This window comes from Oncorhynchus clarkii, chromosome 29 (assembly GCF_045791955.1).
Source record: "Oncorhynchus clarkii lewisi isolate Uvic-CL-2024 chromosome 29, UVic_Ocla_1.0, whole genome shotgun sequence".
In the NCBI taxonomy this organism is placed as follows: Eukaryota; Metazoa; Chordata; class Actinopteri; order Salmoniformes; family Salmonidae; genus Oncorhynchus; species Oncorhynchus clarkii.
The window spans coordinates 42,524,257-42,549,256 of record NC_092175.1 but is presented as its reverse complement, the minus strand read 5'-3'; the positions used below and the strand labels follow the sequence as shown (position 1 = coordinate 42,549,256).

The window sequence follows — 25,000 nt, the reverse complement described above, 5'->3', positions numbered from 1 at the left end:
TGCTCCTCTGACTCTCTTGTTTTAGAATCCGTCTCCAGGTTACACCTGTATTAAAAAAACAATACATTACAAAAGTAAAGTGTTTTAAAGGCCCAGTGGAGTCAAAAACATGATTTTCCCTGTGTTTTAAATATATGCCCACTGTGTTCTATATATATGTCCACACTATGAGGTTGGAATAATACTGTGAAACTGTGAAAATTACGATAATGCCCTTTTAGTGTAACAGCTGTTTGAAAAGACTGCCTGACATTTCAGCCTGATTATGTATGTATGTATGCCTGTATGTATGCCTATGTATGTATGTATGTATGTATGCCTGTATGTATGTATGTATGTATGTATGTATGTATGTATGTATGCCTGTATGTATATTTGTTTGTTAATGAAGGGGCTAGATCAGCTTTAATACTGCAGATATGTTGTAGCTTCCATCAATGTAATTGTCTGCAAAATTTCCACTCCCCCATATATTTATTATATATATATATACACACACACACACATACAAGGGAGTAGTACACAATGTTGTACTCAGTTCAAAAGTTTGGGGTCACTTAGAAATGTCCTTGATTTTGAAAGAAAAGCAAACATTTTTTTGTCCATTAAAATAACATAAAATTTATCAGAAATACAGTGTAGACATGGTTAATGTTGTAAATGACCATTGTAGCTGGAAATGGCTGATTTTTAATGGAATATCTACATAGGCGTACAGAGGCCCATTATCAGCAACCATCACTCCTGTAAACCAATGGCACGTTGCGTTAGCTAATCTAAGTTTATCATTTTAAAAGGCTAATTGATCATTAGAAAACCCCTTTGCAATTATATTAACACAGCTGAAAACTGTTGTTCTGATTTAAATAAGCAAAACAAGAGGCTTCTTTAGACTAGCTGAGTATCTGGAGCATCAGCATTTGTGGGTTTGATTACTGGCTGAAAATGGCCAGAAACAAAGAACTTTCTTCTGAAACTCTTCAGTCTATTCTTGTTCTGAGAAATGAAGGCTATTCCATGCGAGAAATTGCCAAGAAACTGAAGATCTCATACAACTCTGTGTACTTCTCCCTTCACAGAACAGCACAAATAGTCTCTAACCAGAATAGAAAGAGGAGTGTGAGGCCCCGGGGCACAACTGAGCAAGAAACAGACGCCAAGTCCTCAACTGTTAGCTTCATTAAATAGTACCCGCAAAACACCAGTCTCAATGTCAACAGTTGAAGAGGCGATTCTGGGATGCCGGCCTTCTAGGCAATCTATCATTTTTTCCTTTATTATTGTCCCCTAACCCTACCACCTCTCCCCTAACCCTACCACCCCTCCCCTAACCCTACCACCTCTCCCGTAACCCTACCACCCCTCCCCTAACGCTACCACCCCTCCCCTAACGCTACCACCCCTCCCCTAACGCTACCACCCCTCCCCCAACGCTACCACCCCTCCCCCAACGCTACCACCCCTCCCCTAACCCTACCACCCCTCCCCTAACCCTACCACCCCTCCCCTAACCCTACCAACCTAACCCTACCACCCCTCCCCTAACCCTACCACCCCTCCCCTAACCCTACCACCCCTCCCCTAACCCTACCACCCCTCCCCTAACCCTACCACCCTAACCCTACCACCCCTCCCCTAACCCTACCACCCCTCCCCTACCACCCCTCCCCTAACCCTACCACCCCTCCCCTAACGCTACCACCCCTCCCCTAACGCTACCACCCCTCCCCTAACCCTACCACCCCTCCCCTAACGCTACCACCCCTCCCCTAACGCTACCACCCCTCCCCTAACGCTACCACCCCTCCCCTAACGCTACCACCCCTCCCCTAACGCTACCACCCCTCCCCTAACGCTACCACCCCTCCCCTAACGCTACCACCCATCCCCTAACGCTACCTCCCCTAACCCTACCACCCCTCCCCTAACCCTACCACCCCTCCCCTAACCCTTCCACCCCTCCCCTAACGCTACCACCCCTCCACTAACGCTACCACCCCTCCCCTAACCCTACCACCCCTCCCCTAACGCTACCACCCCTCCACTAACGCTACCACCCCTCCCCTAACGCTACCACCCCTCCCCTAACGCTACCACCCCTCCCCTAACGCTACCACCCCTCCCCTAACGCTACCACCCCTCACCTAACCCTTCCACCCCTCCCCTAACGCTACCACCCCTCCCCTAACGCTACCACCCCTCCACTAACGCTACCACCCCTCCCCTAACCCTACCACCCCTCCCCTAACCCTACCACCCATCCCCTAACCCTACCACCCCTCCCCTAACCCTACCACCCCTCCCCTAACGCTTCCACCCCTCCCCTAACCCTACCACCCCTCCCCTAACCCTACCACCCCTCCCCTAACCCTACCACCCCTCCCCTAACGCTACCACCCCTCCCCTAACCCTACCACCCTAACCCTACCACCCCTCCCCTAACCCTACCACCCCTCCCCTAACCCTACCTCCCCTCCCCTAACCCTTCCACCCCTCCCCTAACGCTACCACCCCTCCCCTAACGCTACCACCCCTCCACTAACGCTACCACCCCTCCCCTAACCCTACCACCCCTCCCCTAACGCTACCACCCCTCCCCTAACGCTACCACCCCTCCCCTAACCCTACCACCCCTCCCCTAACCCTACCACCCCTCCCCTAATTGGAGTAAACTAATGGACAACGACACTATTACTTCCAACTTATACATACTAAATACTTTTCATGGACAAAATCTATTTTATAATAGTTATATTTTATTTGTTTTTAATCCCATCCTTCAGCTACCATCAACCCCTCCCATCTATCTCTGAAACCTATTTTTGCCATATATTTTTAACTGTGCTGTTTCACAAAAGTTCTGAACCTTTATACATTTTACAGACACAGTATATTTTACAAGAATTATCTTGTTGTTTTTAATCCCGCCCTTCAGCTCCACCCTCTCATTTATCTCTTAACACCATGTATTTTTTGCAATATATTTTTCAACTGTGCTGTGATGTTTCACGAAAGTTCTACACTTTTCAATTCTCATAGTTTCTACAGATTATACATTTAAAAATAAACATTTTTACTAAAGGTATTATATTATCATTCAGCATGTTTTAGTGGGATGGAGTTTTGGCTTTCTTGATGACATCACCAAGCGGAAAATGAGTTAATAGACCAATAAGAAAGAGTTCCAAACCTCTCTGCCAATAACAGCTAGTTATTCAGTTTTCCCCTCCCCAGTCAGACCACTCTGACAGACCTAGCAAAATTCTTGGGAAATTGCTCTTGCAATATATATATATATATTTTTTTTGGGGGGGGGGGTACTTAATAAGGGAAGTAAGCTACCCAGAAATAATTTGATATTGAGATAACAAACTGACTACACCTTTTAAATAATACTTTTAGGTGCTCTCCTCTGGTCATCCAATGTAGGCCTACATCTTGTTGTATTGCCCAAATAAATAACATAAATGCAATACCTTATTTCCCAGGGATCTGTGTGTCCATTCTCCCCTGAGGAGAGTGAACGTGTTATACCTGGTGGCTTAGAGTGTGTATTTACACTGAGTTTACAAAACATTAAGAACGCCTGCTCTTTCCATGACATAGACTGACCAGGTGAATCCAGGTGAAAGATATGATCCCTTATTGATGTCACCTGTTAAATCCACTTCAAATCAGTGTAGATGAAGGGGAGGAGGCAGGTTAAAGAAGGATTTTTAAGCCTTGAGACAATTGAGACATGGTTTGTGTGTGTGTGCCATTCAGAGGGTGAATGGGCAAGACAACAACTTTAAGTGCCTTTGAGCAGGGTAGGGTAGTAGGTGCCAGGCGCACCGGTTTGAGTCACGAACTGCAACGCTGCTGGGTTTTTCACGCTCAACAGTTTCCCGCGTGTATCAAGAATGGTCCACCACCCAAAGGACATCCAGCCAATTTGACACAACTGTGGGAAGCATTGGAGTCAACATTGGCCAACATCCCTGTGGGACGCTTTCTGTTTAGAGTCCATGCCCGACCAAATGAGTCTGTTCTGAAGGCAAAAGTGCAACTCAATATTAGTCAGTGTGTCCGTAATGTTTTGTAGACTCAGTGTATGTTGTTGTTTTAAGCAACCATAAGGAAAGCAATAGGATAAATATGTAGGGTAAACGTACCCAGTAACTCCCGAGTGGGGCAGCGGTCTAAGGCACTGCATCTCAGTGCAAGAGGCGTCACTGCAGTCCCTGGTTCAAATCCAGGCTGTATCACATCCGGCCGTGATGGGGAGTCCCATAGGGCGGCGTACAATTGGCCCAGTGCTGTCCGGGGTAGGCCGTCATTGTAAATAAGAATTTGTTCTTAACTGACTTGCCTAGTTAAATAAAGGTTATATAAAATGTTTTTTAAATACAAACAATAAATTAATCCTGCCATCTCTTCTTAGTGTCTAGGATCTATTCTGTTGCCAGGTTTGTATTAATCTCCTAACCTTGTCTTCTAGGGGTCGGTCTGTCATTCTGTCTGTATACTGAACTCTCCTACCCTGTCTTCCAGGGGTCTGTTTGTCCACTCCCCCTGAGAAGAATGAAGGGGTTATTCCTGGTAGAGCCACTGGTAGCCTTCTATTCCTTTGCCAGTTTCCTGATCTACCCCTTGGTACAACAGTATGTGTACAGGAGACTATGGCAGGAGATGACCAACACAACCTACCCTGTCTCTGACAACACCTCACGCTGCGATCCTTCCAACACCAGCAGCCACCATGAGGTTAGTTACTGTAGAAACCCAAACCAACACAACCTACCCTGTCTCTGACAACAACCAACAGGTTAGTTACTATAGAACCTAACCAACACAACCTACCCTGTCTCTGACAACAACCAACAGGTTAGTTACTATAGAACCTAACCAACACAACCTACCCTGTCTCTGACAACAACCAACAGGTTAGTTACTATAGAACCTAACCAACACAACCTACCCTGTCTCTGACAACAACCAACAGGTTAGTTACTGTAGAAACCCAAACCAACACAACCTACCCTGTCTCTGACAACAACCAACAGGTTAGTTACTGTGGAAACCCAAACCAACACAACCTATCCTGTCTCTGACAACAACCAACAGGTTAGTTACTGTAGAAACCCAAACCAACACAACCTACCCTGTCTCTGACAACAACCAACAGGTTAGTTACTGTAGAAACCCAAACCAACACCACCTACCCTGTCTCTGACAACAACCAACAGGTTAGTTACTATAGAACCTAACCAACACAACCTACCCTGTCTCTGACAACAACCAACAGGTTAGTTACTGTAGAACCTAACCAACACAACCTACCCTGTCTCTGACAACAACCAACAGGTTAGTTACTGTAGAAACCCAAACCAACACAACCTATCCTGTCTCTGACAACAACCAACAGGTTAGTTACTGTAGAAACCCAAACCAACACAACCTAGTCTCTGACAACAACCAACAGGTTAGTTACTGTAGAAACCCAAACCAACACAACCTACCCTGTCTCTGACAACAACCAACAGGTTAGTTACTGTAGAAACCCAAACCAACACAACCTATCCTGTCTCTGACGACAACCAACAGGTTAGTTACTGTAGAAACCCAAACCAACACAACCTACCCTGTCTCTGACAACAACCAACAGGTTAGTTACTGTAGAAACCCAAACCAACACCACCTACCCTGTCTCTGACAACAACCAACAGGTTAGTTACTGTAGAAACCCAAACCTACACAACCTACCCTGTCTCTGACAACAACCAACAGGTTAGTTACTGTAGAAACCCAAACCAACACAACCTATCCTGTCTCTGATGACAACCAACAGGTTAGTTACTGTAGAAACCCAAACCAACACAACCTACCCTGTCTCTGACAACAACCAACAGGTTAGTTACTATAGAACCTAACCAACACAACCTACCCTGTCTCTGACAACAACCAACAAGTTAGTTACTATAGAACCTAACCAACACAACCTACCCTGTCTCTGACAACAACCAACAGGTTAGTTACTATAGAACCTAACCAACACAACCTACCCTGTCTCTGACAACAACCAACAGGTTAGTTACTATAGAACCTAACCAACACAACCTACCCTGTCTCTGACAACAACCAACAGGTTAGTTACTATAGAACCTAACCAACACAACCTACCCTGTCTCTGACAACAACCAACAGGTTAGTTACTGTAGAACCTAACCAACACAACCTACCCTGTCTCTGACAACAACCAACAGGTTAGTTACTGTAGAAACCCAAACCATCACAACCTACCCTGTCTCTGACAACAACCAACAGGTTAGTTACTATAGAACCTAACCAACACAACCTACCCTGTCTCTGACAACAACCAACAGGTTAGTTACTATAGAACCTAACCAACACAACCTACCCTGTCTCTGACAACAACCAACAGGTTAGTTACTATAGAACCTAACCAACACAACCTACCCTGTCTCTGACAACAACCAACAGGTTAGTTACTGTAGAAACCCAAACCAACACAACCTACCCTGTCTCTGACAACAACCAACAGGTAAGTTACTATAGAACCTAACCAACACAACCTACCCTGTCTCTGACAACAACCAACAGGTTAGTTACTATAGAACCTAACCAACACAACCTACCCTGTCTCTGACAACAACAAACAGGTTAGTTACTATAGAACCTAACCAACACCACCTACCCTGTCTCTGACAACAACCAACAGGTTAGTTACTATAGAACCCCAAACCAACACCACCTACCCTGTCTCTGACAACAACCAACAGGTTAGTTACTGTAGAACCTAACCAACACAACCTACCCTGTCTCTGACAACAACCAACAGGTTAGTTACTATAGAACCCCAAACCAACACAACCTACCCTGTCTCTGACAACAACCAACAGGTTAGTTACTGTAGAAACCCAAACCAACACAACCTACCCTGTCTCTGACAACAACCAACAGGTTAGTTACTGTAGAAACCCAAACCAACACAACCGACCCTGTCTCTGACAACAACCAACAGCTTAGTTACTATAGAACCTAACCAACACAACCTACCCTGTCTCTGACAACAACCAACAGGTTAGTTACTATAGAACCCCAAACCAACACCACCTACCCTGTCTCTGACAACAACCAACAGGTTAGTTACTGTAGAACCTAACCAACACAACCTACCCTGTCTCTGACAACAACCAACAGGTTAGGTAGAACCTAACCAACACAACCTACCCTGTCTCTGACAACAACCAACAGGTTAGTTACTGTAGAAACCCAAACCAACACAACCTATCCTGTCTCTGACAACAACCAACAGGTACGTTACTGTAGAACCTAACCAACACAACCTACCCTGTCTCTGACAACAACCAACAGGTTAGTTACTATAGAACCTAACCAACACAACCTACCCTGTCTCTGACAACAACCAACAGGTTAGTTACTATAGAACCTAACCAACACAACCTACCCTGTCTCTGACAACAACCAACAGGTTAGTTACTATAGAACCTAACCAACACAACTTACCCTGTCTCTGACAACAACCAACAGGTTAGTTACTATAGAACCTAACCAACACAACCTACCCTGTCTCTGACAACAACCAACAGGTTAGTTACTATAGAACCCCAAACCAACACCACCTACCCTGTCTCTGACAACAACCAACAGGTTAGTTACTGTAGAACCTAACCAACACAACCTACCCTGTCTCTGACAACAACCAACAGGTTAGTTACTATAGAACCTAACCAACACAACCTACCCTGTCTCTGACAACAACCAACAGGTTAGTTACTGTAGAAACCCAAACCAACACAACCTACCCTGTCTCTGACAACAACCAACAGGTTAGTTACTATAGAACCCCAAACCAACACAACCTACCCTGTCTCTGACAACAACCAACAGGTTAGTTACTGTAGAAACCCAAACCAACACCACCTACCCTGTCTCTGACAACAACCAACAGGTTAGTTACTGTAGAACCTAACCAACACAACCTACCCTGTCTCTGACAACAACCAACAGGTTAGGTAGAACCTAACCAACACAACCTACCCTGTCTCTGACAACAACCAACAGGTTAGTTACTATAGAACCTAACCAACACAACCTATCCTGTCTCTGACAACAACCAACAGGTTAGTTACTGTAGAACCTAACCAACACAACCTACCCTGTCTCTGACAACAACCAACAGGTTAGGTAGAACCTAACCAACACAACCTACCCTGTCTCTGACAACAACCAACAGGTTAGTTACTGTAAAACCTAACCAACACAACCTACCCTGTCTCTGACAACAACCAACAGGTTAGTTACTGTAGAACCTAACCAACACAACCTACCCTGTCTCTGACAACAACCAACAGGTTAGGTAGAACCTAACCAACACAACCTACCCTGTCTCTGACAACAACCAACAGGTTAGTTACTGTAGAAGTATGTATGTATGTATTTATTTATTATTATAATTATTATAATAATTATTAATATAATAAATATGATTTATTATTATAATGCTCACATGAATGTCATGCATAGTATATGTTCATTGTCATTGTTACTTAAAAATCATTATAATTTATTAGAATAACGACAACATTGCAGTGCAAATGTTTTTTTTAATGTCATTTTTGGAAGTAAACCTCCCTCCCTGCACTGCTTTGTAAAACCTTTGGCTTAGTTGTTCCTGTGGGCTGGCCTTCATCTGCTTTGTAATCCAAGTATTCCCATAGTTTGCTTCTGTTCGGTCAACAAGCTGGGAGCGTGGAGGCACGATGTCAGCGTTTCTGCTCTTCTTATCTTCTGATCCTCTAAATCATTTATGTAGACAGAGCCCCACAGCGGAGGTGTCATAATACCCATAAAACCTAGCGGTCAAACGGGGAAATGGTTCCAATAGTTTTTCCACCATTTGTTTTTTCCCTTAGGGGATTTTTTAGAAACATAAGTATGTGGACACTTACTCGTCAAACATCTCATTTCCAAAATCGTGGCCATTAGTATGGAGTTGGTCCCTCCGTTGCTGCTATAACAGCCTCCACTCTTCTGGGAAGGCTTTCCACTAGATGTTGGAACATTGCTGCTATAACAGCCTCCACTCTTCTGGGAAGGCTTTCCACTAGATGTTGGAACATTGCTGCTATAACAGCCTCCACTCTTCTGGGAAGGCTTTCCACTAGATGTAGGAACATTGCTGCTATAACAGCCTCCACTCTTCTGGGATGGCTTTCCACTAGATGATGGAACATTGCTGTTATAACAGCTTCCACTCTTCTGGGAAGGCTTTCCACTAGATGTTGGAACATTGCTGTAGGAACTTGCTTCCATTCAGCCACAAGAACATTTAATGAGGTTGGGCGATTAGGCCTGGCACGTAGCCGATGTTCCAATTCATCCCATAGGAGTTCGGTGGGGTTGAGGTCAGGGCTCTGTGCAGGCCTGTCAAGTTCCTTCCACACCGATCTCGACAAACCATTTCTGTATAGACCTCGATTTGTGTACGGGGGCATTGAAACAGGAAAGGGCCTTCCGCAAACTGTTGCCACAAAGTTGGAAGCACAGAATCGTCTAGAATGTCATTGTATGCTGTAGTGTTAAGATTTCCTTTCACTGGATCTAACGGGCCTAGCCTGAACCATGAAAAACAGCCCCAGACCATTATTCCTCCTCCACCAAACTTTACAGTTGGCCTATGCATAGGGGCAGGTAGCATTCTCCTGGCATCCGCCAAACCTAGATTAGTCCGTCGGACTGCCAGATGGTGAAGCGTGATTCATCACTCCAGAGAACACGTTTTCACTGCACCAGTCCAATGGCAGCTCGGTTTACACCACTCCAGCTGACCCTTGACATTGTGCATGGTGATCTTAGGCTTGTGTGCAGCTGCTCGGCCATGGAAACCCATTTCACGAAGCTCCCGACGAACCCGTATTTTACTGACGTTGCTTCCAGAGGCAGTTCGGAACTCGCTAGTGAGTGTTGCAACCTAGAACAGACGATTCTTACGCGCTACAGCACTCGGTGGTCCCGTTCTGTGAGTTTGTTTGGCCAATCACTTCGCGGCTAAGCCTTTGTTGCTCCTAGACGTTTCCACTTCACAATAACCGTATTTACAGATGACCGGGGGGCAGCTCTAGAAGGGCAGAAACGGACTTGTTGGAAAGGTGGCATCCTATGACGGTGCCATGTTGAAAGTCACTGAGATCTTCTAATGCCAATGTTTTGTCTATGGAGATTACATGGCTGTTTGCTCTATTTTATACACCAGTCAGCAACGGGTGTGGCTGAAATAGCCCCGAATCCATTCATTTGAAGGGGTGTCCACATACTTTTGTCCACGTAGTGTATATGGTGGTGAAATTTCCCTTCCTTATGTTATAAAATTCTTCTTATTTTTTTTTACCAAGACAAATACGGTTCTTCATGTTCTGAATCATATATATATATATATATATACAGGGAGTATCAGTACCATTGTCGATGTGCAGGGGTACGAGGTAGTTGAGGTAGATATGTGCATACATACAGTATAGGTAGGGAGGGATAAAGTGACCAGGCAAAAGGATTATATAATGAACAGTAGTATTTATACATATGTGCAAAAAGGGTCAATGCAGACGGTCCGGGTGGTTATTTGGTTAACTACTCGTCAGTCTTATGGCTTGGGGGGGTAGAAGCTGTTCAGGGTCTTGATAGTTCCAGACTTGGTGCGTTGGTACCTCTTGCCGTGCCGTAGCAGAGAGAACAGGCTATGACTTGGGTGGCTGAAGTGTTTGACCATTTTTAGGGCCTTCCTCTGACACCGTCCAGGTATAGAGGTCCTGGATGGCAGGGAGCTCGGCCCCGGTGATGTACTGGGTCGTACCCACTACCCTCTGTAGGGGCCTTCCTCTGACACCGCCTGGTATAGAGGTCCTGGATGGCAGGGAGCTCGGCCCCGGTGATGTACTGGGCCGTACCCACTACCCTCTGTAGTGCCTTCCTCTGACACCGCCTGGTGTAGAGGTCCTGGATGGCAGGGAGCTCGGCCCTGGTGATGTACTGGGCCGTACCCACTACCCTCTGTAGGGGCCTTCCTCTGACACCGCCTGGTATAGAGGTCTAGGCTGTACCCACTACCCTCTGTAGTGCCTTCCTCTGACCCCGCCTGGTGTAGAGGTCTGGGCCGTACCCACTACTCTCTGTAGCGTCCGCTGTTTGATGCCAATCAGTGTCCATACCAGGCGGTGATGCAGCTCGTCAAAATGCTCTCAATGGTGCAGCTGTAGACCTTTTTGAGGATCTGCAAGCGCATCACAAATCTTTTCAGCCTCTTGAGGGGGAAAGAGACCTTGTCGTGCCCTCTTCACGACTGTGTTGGTGAATTGGAGGGGATCTGGAATGATGTCTGGGATGATGTTGTTGATGTGAGCCATGACCAGCCTTTCAAAGCATTTCATGGCTACAGATGTAAGTGCTACAGGGTGATAGTCATTTAGACAGGTTACCTTGGCGTTCTTGGGTAAAGGGACTTGTGTTGGTCTGATTTAAACATGTTGTTATTACAGACCGAGTCAAGTAGAGGTCAGAGCATGCTTGGAATACACTTCCTGGTAATCCGTCTGGCTTGTTAACGTAAACCTGTTTTAAAGTTCTTACTCACATCGGCTACTTATAGCGTGATCACACAGTCGTCCGGTGCTGTCATGCATGGTTCAGTGTTGCTTGCCTCGTAGCAAGCATAGGGTAGTGGGTCTTTCTTTAAAAGTAACTTCCTCACCATTTTAGATAAGCATGCTCCGTTCAAAAAATGCAGAACTAAGAACAGATATAGCCCCTGGTTCACTCCAGACCTGACTGCCCTCGACCAGCACAAAAACATCCTGTGGCGGACTGCAATAACATCGAATAGTCCCCGCAATATGCAACTGTTCAGGGAAGTCAGGAATCAATACACGCAGTCAGTCAGGAAAGCTAAGGCCAGCTTCTTCAGGCAGGAGTTTGCATCCTGTAGCTCCAACTCCAAAAAGTTCTGGGACACTGTGAAGTCCATGGAGAACAAGAGCACCTCCTCCCAGCTGCCCACTGCACTGAGGCTAGGTAACACGGTCACCACCGATAAATCCATGATTATCGAAAACTTCAACAAGCATTTCTCAACGGCTGGCCATGCCTTCCGCCTGGCTACTCCAACCTCGGCCAACAGCTTCCCCCCCCCCCCGCAGCTACTCGCCCAAGCCTCTCCAGGTTCTCCTTTACCCAAATCCAGATAGCAGATGTTCTGAAAGAGCTGCAAAACCTGGACCCGTACAAAGCAGCTGGGCTTGACAATCTCGACCCTCTATTCCTGAAACTATCCGCCGCCATTGTCGCAACCCCTATTACCAGCCTGTTCAACCTCTCTTTCATATCGTCTGAGATCCCCAAGGATTGGAAAGCTGCCGCAGTCATCCCCCTCTTCAAAGGGGGCGACACCCTGGACCCAAACTGTTACAGACCTATATCCATCCTGCCCTGCCTATCTAAGGTCTTTGAAAGCCAAGTCAACAAACAGGTCACTGACCATCTCGAATCCCACCGTACCTTCTCCGCTGTGCAATCTGGTTTCCGAGCCGGTCACGGGTGTACCTCAGCCACGCTCAAGGTACTAAACGATATCATAACCGCCATCGATAAAAGACAGTACTGTGCAGCCGTCTTCATAGACCTTGCCAAGGCTTTCGACTCTGTCAATCACCGTATTCTTATCGGCAGACTCAGTAGCCTCGGTTTTTCGGATGACTGCCTTGCCTGGTTCACCAATTACTTTGCAGACAGAGTTCAGTGTGTCAAATCGGAGGGCATGCTGTCTGGTCCTCTGGCAGTCTCTATGGGGGTGCCACAGGGTTCAATTCTCGGGCAGACTCTTTTCTCTGTATATATCAATGATGTTGCTCATGCTGCGGGCGATTCCCTGATCCACCTCTACGCAGACGACACCATTCTATATACTTCCGGCCCGTCCTTGGACACTGTGCTATCTAACCTCCAAACGAGCTTCAATGCCATACAACACTCCTTCCGTGGCCTCCAACTGCTCTTAAACGCTAGTAAAACCAAATGCATGCTTTTCAACCGTTCGCTGCCTGCACCCGCACGCCTGACCAGCATCACCACCCTGGATGGTTCCGACCTTGAATATGTGGACATCTATAAGTACCTAGGTGTCTGGCTAGACTGTAAACTCTCCTTCCAGACCCATATCAAACATCTCCAATCGAAAATCAAATCAAGAGTCGGCTTTCTATTCCGCAACAAAGCCTCCTTCACTCACGCCGCCAAACTTACCCTAGTAAAACTGACTATCCTACCGCTCCTCGACTTCGGCGATGTCATCTACAAAATAGCTTCCAACACTCAACTCAGCAAACTGGATGCAGTTTATCACAGTGCCATCCGTTTTGTCACTAAAGCACCTTATACCACCCACCACTGCGAAATGAGGTGTTGGCATCCCTGATCATCGTTCCAGTTCTCTGCTGCCTTGTATGCTCTAGTCGGCTGGCCCTCGCTACATATTCGTCGCCAGACCCACTGGCTCCAGGGCATCTACAAGTCCATGCCAGGTAAAGCTCCGCCTTATCTCAGTTCACTGGTCACGATGGCAACACCCATCCGTAGCACGCGCTCCAGCAGGTGTATCTCACTGATCATCCCTAAAGCCAACACCTAATTTGGCCGCCTTTCGTTCCAGTTCTCTGCTGCCTGTGACTGGAATGAATTGCAAAAATCGCTGAAGTTGGAGACTTTTATCTCCCTCACCAACTTCAAACATCTGCTATCTGAGCAGCTAACCGATCGCTGCAGCTGTACATAGTCTATTGGTAAATAGCCCACCCATTTTCACCTACCTCATCCCCATACTGTTTTTATTTATTTACTTTTCTGCTCTTTTGCACACCAATATCTCTACCTGTACATAACCATCTGATCATTTATCACTCCAGTGTTAATCTGCATAATTGTAATTATTCGCCTACCTTCTCATGCCTTTTGCACACAATGTATATAGACTCCCCTTTTTTCTACTGTGTTATTGACTTGTTAATTGTTTACTCCATGTGTAACTCTGTGTTGTCTGTTCACACTGCTATGCTTTATCTTGGCCAGGTCGCAGTTGCAAATGAGAACTTGTTCTCAACTAGCCTACCTGGTTAAATAAAGGTGAAATAAAAATATAAATAAAATAGAAGGCATTTAGCTCATCTGGTAGGCTCACGTCACTGGGCAGCTCACGTCTGGGCTTCCCTTTGTAATCGGTGATAGTTTGCAAGCCGTGCCTCATCCGATAAGTGTCAGAGCCAGCTAGCAGGCTACTGTAATTATTAACATGGTTAGACTGTAACCAACTAGGAAAGGTCACGTCTCATTAGACTGGTTTCAACTGGTTTCTCCAGTTGATTTGGTTGATTGGCTAAGCAGAGCCTTCATGCTTTTCTGTTATAGCCTAGTCTGAAAAGACAGTGCAGTCAGTGGCCATTGAAAGACACAGAGAAAAGATGTCTGAATGACTTGTTGATCAGGGAAAAAAAAGCCTTATTGTTTTGGGTTTGAAAAGTTAAGAACCACATCTACACCTGTTGTGGTTGAGACGAGAGTTAAGTTTCTTTCCGCTTGAAGCCTGATTGACATAAATAACATTATATTTCCCCGTAGATCTGTCTACTGGCCTATAACAGAGCAGAGCATTGTCACATTTCTCCTTTTTTCTGTTGTATACTTCCTCTCTTTTTTTTAAATGATTGCGTCAAATCAGAAGTGAATCACTGTGGATAAAGAGAGTCTGGTGTTCTGTGGAATGTAGTCCGTAATTTGTCATGGTTATCTCCTGGTCCGACTGTGTGTTGTTTCCCCCCTGTGGCTATTATCCATTACCTTGTGTGTTTAACTGATTGTGTTTTTATTATCTGGGGTAAACACACACGGCACTCCAGCTAAAAACAACGATTTTGCTTCAGTCACAAACTCTCTGCTCCATGATCCCCTCCCTCACCTTCATGTTTGTTTGTTTGTTTGTTTGTCTCTTCTCCCTCGATACCGAGCTCTTCTCCATGGTGATGTTAATATAGTTTGTCTCTTCTCCCTCTATAAAGAGCTCTTCTCCATGTTGTTGTTGATGTTAATATAGTTTGTTTGTCTCTTCTCCCTCTATACCGAGATCTTCTCCATGGTGATGTTAATATAGTTTGTCTCTTCTCCCTCTATACTGAGCTCTTCTCCATGTTGATGTTCTCCATGTTGATGTTAATATAGTTTGTATGTCTCTTCTCCCTCGATACCGAGCTCTTCTCCATGTTGATGTTAATATAGTTTGTCTCTTCTCTGTCTCTCTCTCTCTCTCTTTACCTTGTTCTTTTTCATGTTTATTATAGGAGGTGCAGAAGGCGGCGTCTCTCTTCTCCCTCTACACTGAGCTCTTCTCCATGATCCCCTCTCTGGCCGTCACCCTCATCCTCGTCGCCTACAGCGACCAGCGCGGACGCAAGATCACCATCATCCTGCCTCTGATTGGCTCTCTGTTCTACGCCCTGTCTTTCCTGGCCGTCTCCTTCTTCGAGCTCGACCTCTACCTCCTCATCGTCTCGTCGTTCGTCAGCGCCCTGTTCGGGGGCTCGGGGACGTTACTGGGTGGCTGTTTCTCCTACATCGCTGACCTGTGTGAGGACGGACAGCAGAAGACCCTGCGTATGGCCGGGATAGACATGGTGATCGGCCTGCTGTCTGGAGTGGCCTCTCTCTCTACGGGATACTTCCTCCAAGCAGCAGGCTTCAACTGGCCCTTCTTCACCTCTGCTCTGTTCCAGTGTTTCAACCTGCTCTACGCCGTCTTCATCCTGGAGGAGACGCTCCAACGACCTCCAGAGGACCCTCTAGACGGATCTCCACGCCGCACCGCCATGCATCAGCTGGCCTGCGGGGTCTACCAGCTGTTTGCAGGGGCCAGCAGGAGGCGTAACGTCCTCCTGGTGCTCCTCCTGCTCCTCTTCTCCTCCTTCTCCTTCACCAACATGGGCGGGCTCTCCATGATCACGCTGTACGAGCTCAACCAGCCGCTGTGCTGGACCGAGATTCTGATTGGCTACGGCTCGGCGCTGTCCACCACGGTGTTCCTGACCAGCTTCGTGGGCGTGACGGTGTTCTCTCGCTGCGGCGTGCCCAACCTCGTCATCATTCTCATAGGGATACTGAGTGTCATGGCGGGTATGACCCTGGTGGCCTTCGCCAAGACCACGCTCATGATGTTCCTGGGTAAGGAATAAGGAGGATTTTCAATGGTAACATGGTCCTGTGAAAATAGAACTCTATACTATGTGAGCCAGGGTTGGGGTCAATTCCATTTAAATTCAGTTAATTCAGGAAATAAACTGAAATTCCTATTCTGAATTTTTGTCAATATAATTCAATGGAAATATGAGTTAACTGAATTGAATTGAAATGGAATTGACCCCAACCCTGACGTGAGCCAAGTGTTGGTTAACTTATGCCTTGGGCCTGGAGTTATTCCTGAGCTGGAACACCTCTGGGCCCCAGTTAGTCTGGTCTGGTGTTTAGGAACAACTCTGGTCCCCAGTTAGTCTGGTCTGGTGTTTAGGAACAACAGTTAGTCTGGTCTGGTGTTTAGGAACAACTCTGGGCCCCAGTTAGTCTGATCTGGTGGTCAGGAACACCTCTGGGCCCCAGTTAGTCTGGTCTGGAGTTTAGGAATAACTCTGGGCCCCAGTTAGTCTGGTCTGGTGTTTAGGAACAATAGTTAGTCTGATCTGGTGTTTAGGAACAACTCTGGGCCCCCGTTAGTCTGATCTGGTGTTTAGGAACAACTCTGGGCCCCAGTTAGTCTGATCTGGTGTTTAGGAACAACTCTGGGCCCCAGTTAGTCTGATCTGGTGTTTAGGAACAACAGTTAGTCTGATCTGGTGTTTAGGAACAACTCTGGGCCCCAGTTAGTCTGGTCTGGTGTTTAGGAACAACTCTGAGCCCCAGTTAGTCTGGTCTGGTGGTCCGGAACACCTCAGAGCCCCAGTTAGTCTGGTTTGGTGTTTAGGAACAACTCTGGGCCCCAGTTAGTCTGGTCTGGTGTTTAGGAACAACTCTGGGCCCCAGTTAGTCTGGTCTGGTGTTTAGGAACAACTCTGGGCCCCAGTTAGTCTGGTCTGGTGTTTAGGAACAACTCTGGGCCCCAGTTAGTCTGGTTTGGTGTTTAGGAACACCTCAGAGCCTACCTCTAGCTACCTCGTGTCGATCTGAAAGGATAAGTGTAAGCAGAAAGGGCAAATTGAAGGCCATAAACATCACCTGTAAAGGTTTATATGGTAGTGTAAATGGAACCATATAGTTTTACTGTGACATGACTGACAGGTCGTTTCATGTCACGACGCCCACCATCTCAGATTGTTCTGAAATGGTTTCTGTACTTAGAAATAGATAAGATTAGCATTTATACAACATTATTTTCTTGAAATATAATTTGAAGCTAATTTTATTACACCCAAATTCAGCCTATTTTTCATTTATAGGATTCATCTAATATTCAATAAATAAAGTAAATATAATATTCAATAAATATCGTACCCAACATCCCATTTGGTCCCACTTTTCTTTCTAATAATAGGTTTGACATGAGGAATAAAAATGAAGTGTTCAGCCAGCCACCCACTGACTGAGTGTACAGTATCAGTTCTCTGTTTCTGACTGGTAGTATGGTGCTGCGGTTCGGGGGTTTTAGATGATTCTTTTTTTCCCCTGTTCAGAGAAATTAGTCATTACATTTGTTAGATTTGTGTCCGACATCCTGATATTACCAGATTCTGACCACTAGATGGTGCCGTTCCTGCTATTAGGTGATTAAGAGAATCACCCCCACCCCACCTCAATGTTAAAGGGATAGTTCACCTAAATTACATTTACACTAAATGAACCAAATTAGATTTGATCATGAAGTGTGAAAATGCTAATATAGGTACCATTGACTTGCATTGGATTTTTTTTTCCCACAGTTGCTAAAAAAAGTTAGCATTTGAAACAGTGGCCAACAAAACCAAAGGATGGGTTGCTGACATACCTTGTCGATAGACTTCTTCTTCTTTTTTCACCTAATGGCAGGAGCAGCACCATCCATTTGTCAGAATCTGGTAATATCAGGATGTAGGATGGGACAACCTGGACTCGAGGGTAGACGTCACGTAGTATACGTAAATCCGGGACACTCCAATTAGTATGATATGTTATATTTTGTATGTTATGTATTAATTTGTGGATGTCCGTCATCCATTTTGTTAGCTATGTGGTTAATGTTTAGCTAGGTGTCTAATGTTTAGCTAGGTGGTTAATGTTTAGCTAGATGGTTAATGTTAGCTAGGTGGCTAACATTAGGGTTAGGGATTAAAGTTAGGGTTAGGAGTTAGGTTAGGGTAAGGGTTAGCTAACATGCTAAGAAGTTGCAAAGTAGCTACAAAGTAGTAAGTAGTTGCAAGGTTGCTAATTAGGTAAAATGCTAAAGTTGTCCGTGATTCGATTCGAACACACAACCTTTGGGTTGCTAGACGTTCACGTGTCACGATCACCCATCTTCCCCGACCAACCACCTTACGTTTTTTCGCCTTAAGTAACTTTCTGTCTTATGTAACCATACCAAACATAACATATCATACTAGTTTGAGTGTCCAGGATTTACTTTTACTATGTTACGTCTAGTCTATGAGACTAGTCTATCAGGCTGGGTGGGACATCATACCCTGATGAAAACAGCTTGTCTGTCTAAACGTTGTTTATTAGGTTATTCAATTATTGCATCTGAGCTCTGAGAGCGTGCGTTTCACCTATTAATTTTTCAATGGTTCTACTCCGCTAGCCAGCACCCCGGCCTAAATAGTTGTGTGTTTCTTTCGCCTCTGGATGGGACATAAAACCTAGCAACTTCAATGACTAATTTTCTCTGAACAGGGGGGGGGGGGGAAACCTCACCAAATTCACTGAGAATACATTACGTAGTATAAAGAAACAGTACTCTAAGCAGCAGCTCCATATTAATGGTCACACAGAGAGAAGTGATACTGTATAGTCGTTGTTGGTGTAGAGGTTCCGTAGGTTATGGGGGGGGGGGGTCCGTAGGGTGGGGGGGGGGGGGGGGGTCCGTAGGGTGTGGGGGGGTCCGTGGGTGTTTTTAACCATTCCTTTGGATTCCTCATATCTAAGTCCTTGTTAGAAGAAAGTTAGGTCCAAATCGCATGTTAGGTACTATATTTATTTAACATTATCTGAATCCCCTAAATTAAAATGGTTAATTTCGATGCAATCAAATTAGCTTAGAGAGCAAATTTATATTTCTAGAAAATAATGTTGCAGGAATGTTAATATTATCTGTTTCTAACAACAGAAATGATTTCAGAACAATCTGACGTGATGGGGTGTTGAAATCCACTTTATGGGGCTTTTCGAGGTGGAATGACCCTGACTGCGTTTCTTCATCATTGTGAAACCAGATAGAAAGACAACAAACCATAATATTCAGGTCTTTATCTTGGCTCTTTTCCAAAAAGGGGAGAAACTAAAAAGACAAACTTACATAACCTCTGTTCAGTCGATTGAGAACCCAGCGAGTCAATCATGTGATGTTAATCCTCTCTCAATTGAATTTCAATTCAATGGGCTTTATTGGTATGGGAAACATATGTTTACATTGCCAAAGCAACATAAAAAGTGAAATCAACAATAAATAAATAAATATATATATATATATACAAAAGTGAAATAAACAATAAAAATGAACAGTAAACATTACACTCACAAAGGTTCCAAAAGAATAAAATGTCATATTATGTGCAAATAGTTAAAGTACAAAAGGGAAAATAAATTAGCATAAATATGGGTTGTATTTACAATGGTGTTTGTTCTTCACTGGTTGCTCTTTCTTGTGGTTTTAAAATTATTTGTGGGTCTGTGTAATCTGAGGGAAATATGTGTCTCTAATATGGTCATACATTTGTCAGGTTAGGAAGTGCAGCTCAGTTTCCACATAATTTTGTGGGCAGTGAGCACATAGCCTGTCTTCTCTTGAGAGCCAGATCTGCCTACGGCGGCCTTTCTCAATAGCAAGGCTACGCTCACTGAGTCTGTACATAGTCAAAGATTTCCTTACTTTTGGGTCAGTCACAGTGGTCAGGTATTCTGTCGCTGTGTTCTCTCTGTTTAGGGCCAAATAGAATCTTAGTTTGCTCTGTTTTTTTGTTAATTCTTTCCAATGTGTCAAGTAGTTCTCTTTTTGTTTTCTCATGATCTGGTTGGGTCTAATTGTGTTGCTGTCCTGGGGCTCAATGGGGTCTGTTTTTGTCTGTGGGCTCTCTCTCTCTCTCTCTGTCTCTCTGTCTCTCTGTCTCTCTGTCTCTGTCTCTCTCTGTCTCTGTCTCTGGGTCTCTCTCTCTGTCTCTCTCTCTCTCTCTCTCTCTCTCTCTCTCTGTCTCTCTGTCTCTCTGTCTCTCTCTCTCTCTGTCTCTCTCTCTCTCTCTGTCTCTCTGTCTCTCTCTCTCTCTCTCTGTCTCTCTGTCTCTGTCTCTCTCTGTCTCTGTCTCTGGGTCTCTCTCTCTCTGTCTCTGGGTCTCTCTCTCTCTGTCTCTCTCTCTCTCTCTCTCTCTCTCTCTCTCTGTCTCTCTCTCTCTCTCTCTCTCTCTCTCTCTGCCTCTCTTTCTTTGTTTATATTGTCTGTTTGTTCTCCTCAGCGAGGCTTCCAATGCTGCTGGCTATCATGCCGTTCCCCGTGCTGAGATCCATGATGTCAAAGATCGTATCGAAGAACGAGCAGGGTGAGTGTTTTTGGACATGTTTAGATGAACTAGTAACTTAATAACTAATGCGTTCAAACTCGTTCCACGAAAGGGCTGCGTGTTTGTAGTTTTTATAAACTTTCAATTAGACTTAGACAACCAAATAAGGCTCCTTACTAATTATTGACTTAATTCATCAATTAAGTACAAGGGTGGAGCGAAAACCCGCAGACACTCGGCCCTCCTTGGAATGAGTTTGACACATGTAAGCCATCCTAGCATTGCTGAGCAATGGTTTGTTTAAACGGAGGTTGTTAGACCAGAGAGGGGTTGGGCCTTGTCTGGTCACGGGGCCCTTGTCTGGTCACGGGGCCCTTGTCTGGTCACGGGGCCCTTGTCTGGTGTTGTGTCTGGTCGACCCCCCCCCCCCCCCCCCCCCCCCTCCCCCACCTTTGAGTGTTGGACCAAGTAACCTAACCTTTACACAAATGCAGAGTCAGATAGCTGACACTAAGAATGCTTCGTCATGGTTGGTTCAACCCCCCCTCATGCAGACCAAGGAGCATCATACGCCACTCTGGGTTCCTCCGGTCGTTATCTGCACAGGGTTGTTGTCTTAACCCCACCCTGGCTTAGTTTACCAGTTGCAAGGATGAATTTGAGACAGTGAGGGCTTGTTCTACTCCTAAGCTATCTCTAGTAAAACACATTATTGTCTATGTAATGCAGTCTTTAGCTCATTTGTCAGCTCAAGCCATCTCTGGTGACCATACGCCCAGATTAGCTGCAGGGAACTAGAGTGGAGACCATAAAAACACAGACACTAGTAGGACTGAAATGTCTAACTATTTAGTTAAATATTCATTGTTAGAGAGATGTGTCTGAAGCGCTCTTCTTCAAGCCTCTCTCTCCCACACGAACACAATAATAATAATAATAATCTCCAATGTATTTTATATTGTGATTTCAATCTTAAAGTCTCATTAAAAACAAAATAAACAACAAAAAAAACAATTTACCAATGTAGGGATCTGACAGTTGTAGGGCGATGGTCTTCCTCAGCTTTAGACGATAAGCAGTGCTGTATATTGAGAGAAGCCTAGTGGTTAGAGCGTTTGGGCCAGTAACCGTCAAGGTTGCTAGATCGAATCCCCGAGCTGACAAGGTAAAAAATCTGTCGTTCTGCCTCCTGAACAAGGCAGTTAACCCCACTGTTACTCCAGTAGGCCGTCATTGAAAATAAGAATTTGTTCTTAACTGACTTGCCTAGTTAAATAAATAAATATGGAACAGGTAGGGAGGTAGACGTCTGAGAGACGGGCCTCGTAAAATGGTCCATTTCGACGCAATCAATTAGCTTAGAGACAAAATAACAAAACAAAATAATGTTGCAGGAATGTTAATCTTATCTGTTTCTAGAAACAAAAACGATTTCAGAATCTGACATGGTGGGTGTTGAAAACTTCTTTCGGGTGCTTTTTGAGGTGGAACGACCCTGGCTTTGTGCCTCCTCCGTAGCTAGGCTGGATCGTCCTCTACTGAGATGTAGCAACCACCTGGGTAATGTTTTTTTTGTGGCTTTAAATAATCCAGTAAGACCACCACACCTCAGCAGCGGTTCAGAAAAGCCTCCTACGAAGAAGCAGGCCTCTGTATCCCCTCACACCGCAGTCCACTTCCTCTAGGAAATGGGGCAAAAGGGGGCCGAAACCGATGTTGTTGATTTGGTGTTGCCGCGTCATTCAAATCATATTAGCTAGCTAGCTAGCTAGCTAGCCGAGCCAAACACAATACCATAATGTCATAATGAGTCACCGGCAGATATTACAGTTAATCAATCTATCAACAAGTTATCAAAAACCCCAAAAAGTTGATTTTTCAAATATACAATTATAAAAACAACACTAAAAAAACAATCAAATATGTACAATATTTACAGAGCTCTCTGCCTAGGCTACCTCACGACGCTATGGCAACCATGGAACTTGCTGCGATAACGTGGAAGCAAGGCAACCATTATGACATGTCTCACAACGCTAGGCTACAGTATTTTAATGTAGGGTGATTTACCTATGTGGTAACGCTAGGCTACAGTATTTTAATGTAGGGTGATTTACCTATGTGGTAACGCTAGGCTACAGTATTTTAATGTAGGGTGATTTACCTATGTGGTAACGCTAGGCTACAGTATTTTAATGTAGGGTGATTTACCTATGTGGTAACGCTAGGCTACAGTATTTTAATGTAGGGTGATTTACCTATGTGGTAACGCTAGACTACAGTATTTTAATGTAGGGTGATTTACCTATGTGGTAACGTTAGGCTACAGTATTTTAATGTAGGGTGATTTACCTATGTGGTAACGCTAGGCTACAGTATTTTAATGTAGGGTGATTTACCTATGTGGTAACGCTAGGCTACAGTATTTTAATGTAGGGTGATTTACCTATGTGGTAATGTTAGGCTACAGTATTTTAATGTAGGGTGATTTACCTATGTGGTAACGCTAGGCTACAGTATTTTAATGTAGCTTTGAACTTCTTTATCTGACAGTATATTGTCTTCCTCTCTCTCTCTCGTGTGTGTGTGTGTGTGTGTGTGTGTGTGTGTGTGTGTGTGTGTGTGTGTGTGTGTGTGTGTGTGTGTGTGTGTGTGTGTGTGTGTGTGTGTGTGTGTGTGTGTAGGAGCGTTGTTTGCGTGCTTGGCGTGCCTGGACAGTGTGAGCATTAGTGTGGCGATAGCTGTGTTCAGTAGTCTCTACGCTGCCACGGTAACCTGGTACCCGGGATTCTGCTTCCTGTTGTCTGCTGGACTCTGTGTCATCCCCTTGGCAATGCTAGCGTGAGTATTATATACTACTACCGCTATTCTCCTGCCCCTATACTACCCCTGTACTACTACTATACTACCGCTATTCTCCTGCCCCTATACTACCCCTGTACTACTACTATACTACCGCTATTCTCCTGCCCCTATACTACTACTACTGTACTACCCCTATACTACTACTATACTACCCCTATACTACTACTACTATACTACTACCACTATACTACCCCTATACTACTACCACTATACTACCCCTATACTACTACCACTATACTACCCCTATACTACTACTACTGTACTACCCCTATACTACTTCTATACTACCCCTATACTACTACTACTATACTACTACCACTATACTACCCCTATACTACTGCTACTATACTACCCCTATACTACTACTACTATACTACTTCTATATCACTACTATACTACCCCTATACTACTACCACTATACTACCCCTATACTACTACTCCTATACTACTTCTATACTACTACTATACTACCCCTATACTACTTCTATACTACTACTATACTGCCCCTGTACTACTACTATACTGTTACTATACTGCCCCTGTACTACTACTATACTGCCCCTGTACTACTACCATACTGGCCCTGTACTACTACTATACTACCGCTATTCTCCTGCCCCTATACTAGTACTACTATACTACCCCTATACCACTTCTATACTACTACTATACTACCCCTATACTACTACTACTATACTACCCCTATACTACTACTACTATACTACCCCTATACTACTACTACTATACTACTTCTATACCACTACTATACTACCCCTATACTACTACTACACTACTACTATACTACTTCTATACTACTACTATACTGCCCCTGTACTACTACTATACTATTACTATACTGCCCCTGTACTACTACTATACTATTACTATACTGCCCCTGTACTACTACTATACTGCCCCTGTACTACTACTATACTGCCCCTGTACTACCCCTATACTGCTACTATGCTGCCCATGTACTACTACTATACTGCCCCTGTACTACTACTATGCTGCCCCTGTACTTCTACTATACTGCCCCTGTACTACTACTATGCTTCCCCTGTACTACTACTATACTGCCCCTGTACTACCCCTATACTGCCCCTGTACTACCCATGTACTACTACTATACTGCCCCTGTACTACTACTATGCTGCCCCTGTACTACTACTATACTGCCCCTGTACTACTACTATACTGCCTCTGTACCACCCCTATACTGCTACTATGCTGCCCATGTACTACTACTATACTGCCCCTGTACTACTACTATGCTGCCCCTGTACTACTACTATACTGCCCCTGTACTACTACTATACTGCCCCTGTACTACTACTATACTACCCCTA

The 25,000-nt window shown here is 44.9% G+C and overlaps 1 protein-coding gene across 2 annotated transcripts in view; it reads left to right on the top strand.

Annotated features, from left to right (window-relative positions):
- LOC139388603 (lysosomal proton-coupled steroid conjugate and bile acid symporter SLC46A3) overlaps positions 1–25,000 on the top strand; it is a 29,899-nt gene that overhangs the window by 1,251 nt on the left and 3,648 nt on the right. For both annotated transcript variants that reach the window (XM_071135362.1, XM_071135363.1), the window contains 4 exons: positions 4,534–4,746; positions 15,402–16,278; positions 20,742–20,825; positions 23,471–23,627. In XM_071135362.1, coding sequence (XP_070991463.1) covers positions 4,564–4,746; positions 15,402–16,278; positions 20,742–20,825; positions 23,471–23,627 — 1,301 coding nt within the window. In that variant the 5' untranslated portion in view covers positions 4,534–4,563. The remainder of the gene's footprint in view (positions 1–4,533; positions 4,747–15,401; positions 16,279–20,741; positions 20,826–23,470; positions 23,628–25,000) is intronic.